The 8,646-nt window shown below is 36.2% G+C and overlaps 1 protein-coding gene across 1 annotated transcript; it reads right to left on the bottom strand.

Annotated features, from left to right (window-relative positions):
* Positions 1–415: 415 nt before the first annotated feature.
* Positions 416–8,235, bottom strand: LOC18436176 (abscisic acid 8'-hydroxylase 2). The gene is made up of 8 exons (XM_006846198.4): positions 7,597–8,235; positions 7,095–7,413; positions 6,831–6,980; positions 6,451–6,702; positions 4,651–4,740; positions 4,026–4,211; positions 3,816–3,934; positions 416–925 (listed from the first exon to the last, which is right to left on the bottom strand). The coding sequence occupies exons 1-8, from the start codon at positions 7,770–7,772 to the stop codon at positions 775–777; spliced, it is 1,443 nt and encodes a 480-aa protein (XP_006846261.2). The 5' UTR covers positions 7,773–8,235; the 3' UTR covers positions 416–774.
* Positions 8,236–8,646: the final 411 nt, after the last annotated feature.

Below are 8,646 nucleotides of genomic sequence, written 5' to 3'. Positions count from 1 at the left end.
GCTTGGACTGCAAAGACCGACTTTTTAAAGCATGCTGAAACGATCCAAGCTGCCCATTCTCAAACCTCCTTTTTTGGTGTGCTCTTTAAGGAAGTCCGAGGTGGGCATCCTTGAAACGAATTAACTCATTTTTGCTAAGAAATAAAACAATCCGAAGATGCCAACCTTAAAGTGACATCTGGACTAAGCACTGCCCACTACTAACAAAGAAACTACATAAAATTAAAAAGTAGTTCGAAGGGCAATTTTTTAAAAAATAAAAAACACAAATTGATAGACCTTCCACGGAATTTTGTATTTTTTTTTTTTTCGGGTCTGTTGGTAAATTACTTTACAATTTATCATTTAGCATGTGATATGTTATAATCTCCCAGATATATAGCTCAAAAAAATGAAAAAGAGAAAACAAACACTATTTAACAATTCTTAAACATCTTGAAAGCATAACAATTTCCACTTCTACAACCCCAACTTGAGGGCACTCTTGTCACATGAAAAACCCTTTAAGGGTATTGACACCAGGGTATTTTCGTCATTATCCAAGGACCAGCCAGGTATTTTGGTCATTGTGAAAGGACCACAATGCACACACAAATGAAGCCACGAAAGAGACGAAGAAAAACCTGATAGCCCTAAAAAAAGAAGCAACAGTGTTGTCAAGAGCAAAACATAACAAAGCAAGCACGCCTTAGGTGCTAGTGTGCTAATTTGTGGGCTCTGTTTTAGTTCCCACGACAATGCAGCCACGAATGTGTCGAAATGCGAGCATCGTTGTCACTTTTTATTAAGGGTTATTGTTGTTGTTGTTGTTATCGTTGTCGTGCTCTTCCTGTTCCTTAGATTGCTTACTCTTATGGGCAGCCCTTGCTTTGGCACTGGGAAGGGCCCGTACTGTACTCCACTCTCCTTCCCCACCACATCCCACCTGTGTGATCACGAGAATAGCACCATTTTATCAAATTATAAACATTAAATAGATGGTTGACGACCTTATTTTTCAAAATACCCCATATGTGTTTCTTTTAAATTATTGTTTTATTAAAAGATCTTTTTACAAGTTATAATATAAGAAAAAAGTGCAGAAAACATAAAACATCTTTAAAAATCAAGACACTTTCAACATTGTGACACCCTAACATAAAATATTTTTAAAAAATAGAAAATTCTCTAGAAATAAGATCATTTCTTAAAAAAGAGATCAACAGCCCCTCTTCAGCAATGTGACATCCTAACACAAATAATTTTAAAACTTATAAATATTTCAAATATTAAAAAAAAAATTCCTAACCCTTTTAAAGGAAATTTACATTGGTAAAAAAATATTTTCACTCTTCTCAATAGCACAAGTATTCAGCTAGAGTATCAGAGTGTCAAACAGAGAGATTTAATGCTATTTAGAGGTTTCTTATGTTTGTAATTTGGTAAATGGGTATTTTTATCCATAAAACTTTGAAAAAAAACAAGTGACATGTTTGTTGAAAAAATTAAATTGAGAAGTTTTATTTGAGATTTTTGAAAAAGATTAGGCAGGCTATAATTTGGCAGCACAAGAGAAATTTCCTTCCAAGAATATAGCTAATTTCTACATAGCAAGTCTGTTTTTGCCATTTGACTTACTACGATTGAAACACCATATGCTCCTGGGATATTTTATTCTTGGAAGAGTCATCTTCAGTTAATAGTAAACACAAGATTGAAAGATTACTGGGTTATTTTAGTTTCGGAAAACTCATCTTCAGTGGATAATAAATACTTGGTTGAAAGATTATATATGGTCGGGAAAAAGCGATGATGATGATGACGATCGTTAAAAGATTATAAGATTATATACGGTTGGGAAAAAACTCTGATGATAATGATCGTTAAAAGATTATATGCTCATGTAAGAGCAACACACATGGTTGTCTCTCAAATAGAAACCTGGCCGAGTGTATTCTAAGGGACCCAAATTTGGAGGATGCGCAATATAATAAACCTATTTACAGACCTACATGAACTTTAGAACACACCCTGATACTACATGAAATAACTCTATGGCTGCATATAAACCATCCCAAACATTTAGGTACTCAAAATCTATGTTTGTGAAGCTGAGGAACTTAGTGAAATTATCATCGGAGTCTTTTTTTCCCAACTATTTGGGATCGGCTGAAAAAATTATTGAAATAGTCGCACCAAATTGACGCTCAAACTCTTAAATGTGCATTAAATTTCGCCCTATAGGAGCATAGCATATGCTCTCCCAACAAATTTTTTAATAGCTTAGTTTCTCGGATCAAATCAGTTTGGTGGCTGCTCATATAAAATAACACCATCACTTTTCTTAGAATTATTTTTGATCAGTAGCCAAAAGAAGTGTCCGACTTTTGAACCTATTGGCCGACACTAAACTCATTTTCCAAAGGGAAGAATTCAAAATGAAATTTTTCTCAGGCCCCCTCTAAGACTCTAAGTCATTTTCCAAAAGAATAATTCAAAATGAGATTCTTTTGAAATGCGGTCTTCCCCTGAGACACGTCATTTTCCAAAGGAAAAATTTAAAATGATATTTTATTCAAATACCACCCCATTCTAAAAATCTATCTTGAATACAAATTTAGATATGAAACACATGCTAAGTAACTCAAGATGCACTAATGAAATAGATCCATGATTCACAGCTCAAAAAACATTGCCACCTACAAAAAATAAATAATAAATAATAAATAATAAATAAAAGAAATGTTAACGATAATCCAATGTTAAAGTGCAAAATCAACTTTTCTATAAATTACAGACTTTCGCCGAGACATCAATCCCTGCCCTATTCAAGTTTGAAACTTTTAAAAAATTACTCGAAAATAGTTTATTTAATTTTTAAAACATTTTAGGAGTTATTTGCAAAGAGAACATGGAGGTCACAATCACTCACGACTCATTAGTTGTCAAAATGGAAACCTTGCGATAAGTTGGGAAGTCCAAGAATTTTTTTTTAACTTTGTGTATGATACTTTACAAAACACTCGCTTTCAAATTTAAGGGACAAGATTGTGACCTAAAAAGATAAATGGTCAATTTACAGACAATCCCAATAATTTATACTTAAGTAGGAGTATACCATCTATTATTTTTGTCAGGTAAAACAAATATAAAATTATTTTAGGCCCCCTAATTTTTGGCGATGTATACTCTTCAACCCATATACTAACCTAGTAAAAAAGAAAAAATATCCAAACCGAACTCCCCATACGTTAGAAAAAGAATGTCTTAAGATTACAGGGAGATAGTAAGGTGAGATATAGGTTTTAAAAAACTCAAAATTCAATGTTTTGTATCTTTTAAGTATAAACATCAAGTAACTATTAGGTGATTTCCAAAGTTTCAAGCTTTAAAGAAAAATTCAATTCTTTCACTGAAGGTGTAGATATACAGTGTGCCCCCGCAGGAGCAAAATATACTTTCACATCTCCAAATCAACTCCTATAAATGTCCACTCAAACTCATAAATGCAAAAGCCACGTGTGTATGCAATTTTGAGCCACGTGTGCCAACTCCCACCCCTTTTTCCTCTTCTCGATGTTATCACTATTATTATTGGGACTTATTCTTTAGCTTCAATATTATTTCAGGAAAAAATATACAATAGGACTTACTATTAGTAGTAATAATTTGAAGTTGCAGGCGAACCAATTCGGTTTCTCCATTTATATATATCCTATCAAACATTTACAGGTAGTTCTTGCACTGAACACCACCATGAAAGGAAGAGAGAGAGAAAGAAAGAGACTGAACACCACCATGCAAGGAAGAGAGAGAAAGAGAGAGAGAGAACTGACCGGTATTTGGTAGTGAAATGATGGAGGAGAACGAGCATCTCGAGCTTTGCGAGCTCACTTCCAGGGCAGGAGTGCAAACCATTGCCAAAAGGCATAAAAGTATTGGGCTTCAAAGGAACCTGGAAAAAACCCAGCCTCTGTAATCCTTTCTTTTTGTAAGCTCAGGTTTAGAGAAAGAAAGTGGAGGGTTTCAGAGAGAGAATATTTTACCTCAAACCTGGATGGGTCGAATTTTTCAGGCTCTGGAAAGAATTCAGCACAGTGGTGTATGTTTCTAAAGAGAGGGAGCACCTTCCAACCCTTTGGGATTACATAACCATTTAACTCCACGTCCTCCACAGCTTCTCTAAATGTGAACGATAGAATACTAGCCGCTCTAAGGGTCTCTTGAATGACCTGAAAATTCCTTCCATTTAATTGAATGTATGATGTATGTATTGGTACATGTGCGGCGATGGGCTTCATATGTGCCACATTTTTTATTTAATCTAATTTATATTTTTTAAATATTATATATTAATTAACATTTATCTTTAAAAAAATTATTTTAGAGAAGAAAAACTCTTTTTTTCGAGAGACAGTGGGCATTGAAGATAACTACTTTTTATAATTTAGGGTTTCAGAGTCACAGAAATATACAGATAAACAAAAGCTACTATCAATTAGTTTGCTCTATGCGATTTAGAGTCCAATTACACTTCCTATCAATATATGGGATTTTTGGTGGGTTCATCAGCTATTATTCTTTATCATTCTTTATACTAACAGTGTCTAACTATATAATTAATTTATTTTGTTTAGGCCTTCTTTAGTAGAGAGAGAGAGAGAGAGTTACCCTTGTAGTGAGAGGCATGTTCCTTGTATCGTTCCATGTCAATCTGCGATTTCCCTTAATCATTTCTCTTCTGATGCCTTCTTGCTCTCTCTGCAATAGTTTGATTCATGCACGTGAGTCTGAAAGCAACCTCTCTCTCTCTAGCAACCTTTCTCTCTCTCTCTCATGCATGTGAATCTGAAAGCAACCTCTTTCTCTCTCTCATGCATGTGAATCTGAAAGCAAACTCTTTCTCTCTCTTGAAACCTCTCTCTATATCTCAAGTGAGTTCAATTTTGAATTTTCCCTCTCCTCTCTCTCATCATTGGGACCACAGTTGCCCTTGTCATAAGCAAATAAGCTTAAGAAAAGTGATGAGAGTTTGTAATTTGCAAATTAGAGAGAGATTATGGTGAAGCGGGCACACGTTGTACATCTGGTTAAAATGGTTAAAAAATAGACGACAAAAATAGAAAGCTCCATAGTATCTTCTCAATTTTCTTCTTTCTTTTGGGGCAGTGGACTTTGAATTTTTGCTTTTTTTTTTTTCTCATTTTAATAGCTCATTTTTTCCTTCTTTTTTTTTGTGGTAAACGCTCAGCGCGTCGATAGCTCAAAAACCCCACGAAGTTTGCAGACGACTTTGTACTGGACAAATGCTCTTTCATTCTTGTTCAAGACTGCTTTTAAAACACAAAACAAATGACAAAATAAAAGGAAAGAATTCCTTCGAACTACAATATAGAGGGAGAGAACACGCTTCCACCAAAGAGAAGTGTTTCAATTTAGGAAAACTTGAGAGAGAGAGAGATCTTGTTTCTTTAACTCGAAAAAGTTAGAGAAGATACACCGGCCATTCTCTCACGGCATGGCCCATTTTAACCGGGCTTTCTCTTACAGCATTGCCCAATCATTTCAACTCGAAATGATCTTGTTTCTTAACTCGAAAAAGTTAGATAGAAGTCGCAATCGTTTCAACCGGCTTTTTTCTTACTGGATTGCTTATTTATTTATCTAAATAAAAATCACAATTATTATCACTCATTAAATATAAGATAGAAATCACGATTATCATCACCCATTAAATATCAAATTATTGTGGGTCACCAAGTCCGAGATATCTTTTCTTAGACATTATCTTATAGCCTTATAATCCCCTATTTTAAAATAAACAATTGTTTCATTCGAGCTGAACTGCAATTCTATAATGTGGTCTACAGGTATAAAGTGACACAAATAGGTGGTCCATTTAAAATCAATTAAAAACAATTGTAACTCTCAGTTAAATATTTTTTTAATATAAATATTACTTTTAGTTTTCGAAATTAATTTTTTTCATTTATTCAAGATCTTCATGTTAAAAATTATATTATTTTTTAAAAATTAAGATCAAATTATATTTAAAAAATATATTTATTATACAGCCTACATGTGTGCATGTGCGTGACCACATGCTTTAAAGGACAAAAATGATGATGACCTTGTACAAAACAATAAGTAGTGTCTTTATAAACAATCGTGCGATGGTAAGTTTTTGTATTATAGAGAGAGAGAAACTCTCTTGGGTTTTTTACCCGAAAAAGAAATAAAAGTATTAGGTTCTTGTGGCTGTAAAGGAACTAAATGGCCTCTTTCGGAATTCCACCAAGGTTCAAAAAATATCACTTCGCTATAAATGTCAACCAGGTTCTTCCTTCTCTTGTTTTGGAGAGAGAGAGAGAGAGAGAGAGAGAGATTGCATTTTTAGAGAGAGAGAGTGTTTGCATTTTTAGAGAGAGAGAGAGAGAGAGAGAGAGCGAGAGATTTGGCATATTGAGGTACCGTGACAGAGTGAAGGAGTGGTCCGTGATCGCGCAGGAACTTAAGTACCCAGGTGAGGGCACTAGCCGTTGTATCTTGTGCGGCGAAGATCACCCCTATTACGTTGTCCGCGATCTGACCGTCCGTCAGCTCCATGCGCTTCCCACCCTTCGATGAAGCCATCAGAATCTCCAGCAGCCCGCCGCGTGTCACTTTCTCCGCCCTCCTCTTTGCCATGACCTTCCTAAGCATCTCGCTTAGCCGTTTCCTCGCCTGTATGAAAATCGCCAAAAAAAAAAAAAAAGAGCACAAACTTCTAGAATATTATAATTTTGGCCACCCAAACATGGAATTTAAGTTTCTCGAATTTTTTAATTTCTTGTGGAAAGAAAGATAGTCACCTTCATGGCTTTGTGAAAAGAGGTTCCCGGAAAATTGAGAGGCATTGAATTGTAACCTCTCTCTATCGAGAGATAGAGACTCCTTATGCCTTCCGAATCCAAATCTCTGCAGCTTCCAAACACCGCTAGCATGGCCACCTCAAAAGTCAGCTGCATAATGTAAACATGAGAATTAATATATTTTGTCTCTCTTCTCGTGTGAGTAAATTCTTTTTTTTTGAGTTTCTTGTTAGATTTCCTTCGCTCTCTTTCTTTCTCTCTCACCTTTTTCATTTCATGGAAGGTGTTGACAGTGGTGCATTCCCATGACTTGAGGAGAGAGAGAACCACCTTCTCAATGTCGGAGACGCTGTCTCTAATGGCGTTTGGAAGCAATGAGGCTTGAACGAGCTTCCTTAACCTGGTGTGGTACTCACCCTGGTGGAAAAACAAGGCCTGGGGCCCTATCATCCTCTCTTTACTCGACGGGAAAGTGGGTTTAAACCGGTGAGCCTGGCTCACCAACACGCACCTGGCCGCCTCCGGGTTCGATATCATTATGCATGGGCAGCCCAATATATGCGTCTTAAATATAGCTCCATACCTTCATTCATTACCCACAGAAATGTAAGTTCATCAAACAAAGCTCTCTCTCTCTCTCTCTCTCTCTCTCTCTCACATATATGTATACTACCATTAGGGAGCTACCAAAAAACAATAGAAAGTCCACTTTCTCTCTCTAAGGAATAAGAAATTGATGATTTCTCTCACTAAAACTTTCTCTCACCGCCTTTGTTTATCAGCAAAGAACGACTCTGGACTCTGAGAGTAAAGCTTGAAGGTTTCCCCAACGTAGGGCCAGCCCATGGAACCGGGTGGTAAGTGTTTGTTTGTGGGGTGACGCCATAGTCGAATTAGAAAGAGAAGTGCTAAGAGAGCAACAGGAAACAGAAGAATGCACATGGGAACCCTTTCGAAGAAAACAAAACGAAGAACGAAGAAGAGAATGAAAAGAGAGAGAGAGAGAGAGAGAGGAATAAAAAAAAGAGAGAAAGAGAGAAGGGGAAAGAGAAATAGAAAAAAAAAAAAAAGGGCAGAAGAGAGAGAAAGAAGGAACAGAGAGAGAAAAGGAAGAGGAGATGAGTGACAGGGGAGGAGGGAGAGATGGGCTGTAGTTTTGAGGAGAGAGAAATTGATGATTTGGTTTGTGTAGAGAGAGAGAGTGGGGGTTTAAATAGAGGAAGATATGACATGCGTCGAGGGGACTTTGGTAACACCCGCCTTGTTTACATGGGGAGGCGAGGACAACACATCATCCCTCTTTCTCTCTCTAAAAACCTCCCCCTAACTCTCTCTCTCTCTCTCTCTCATCATATTCAGATTTGCAAATGCCCCCGTGACCATTCTTATCTCCCGTGAGAGACCTACAATCGCTAACCCATTGCCTTCACCTCGCACGTTCGCTTCCCATAATGTTAAAACACATTGCCTTCGCCTCGCACGTGCGCTTCCATAGTGTCATTTTAGCACATGCGAGATGTAGCAATCATTGGCTCGGCTCGGTTCCAGCCGATTGCTGGCTTCTATGAAAAAGATCACAAATCATTTATAAAATCCGACACTACGAAAATATATATTTATAGCTTACAAAAGTGGACATCATTTTTTCTTGGTTTCTTTTTCGTTCGTATTTTATAGTACGGAATGATTTATAAGAATTCGTGTAGTTGACTTTAATTAATTTTAAAAAAAAAAAAACTTATAATTATGATGATATTATTTTTTGTTTTTTTAAAAACAATTAAATATACTAAACGGCGTTAGATTTGAAATCAGA

Source organism: Amborella trichopoda, chromosome 8, assembly GCF_054954075.1.
Source record: "Amborella trichopoda isolate Santa Cruz 75 chromosome 8, AtrichopodaSantaCruz75HAP2 v2.0, whole genome shotgun sequence".
In the NCBI taxonomy this organism is placed as follows: domain Eukaryota; kingdom Viridiplantae; phylum Streptophyta; class Magnoliopsida; order Amborellales; family Amborellaceae; genus Amborella; species Amborella trichopoda.
This window is presented reverse-complemented; position numbering and strand designations above follow the sequence as displayed.

Excerpts from the sequence above, each read along its gene's own strand:
- LOC18436176 (XM_006846198.4), bottom strand. The coding sequence starts at position 7,772 with ATGTGCATTCTTCTGTTTCCTGTTGCTCTCTTAGCACTTCTCTTTCTA. Across the intron at positions 7,414-7,596 it reads TTTGCTGATAAACAAAGGCG|GTATGGAGCTATATTTAAGA; the intron begins GTGAGAGAAAGT and ends TAATGAATGAAG. Across the intron at positions 6,703-6,830 it reads CTTTTCACAAAGCCATGAAG|GCGAGGAAACGGCTAAGCGA; the intron begins GTGACTATCTTT and ends ATTTTCATACAG.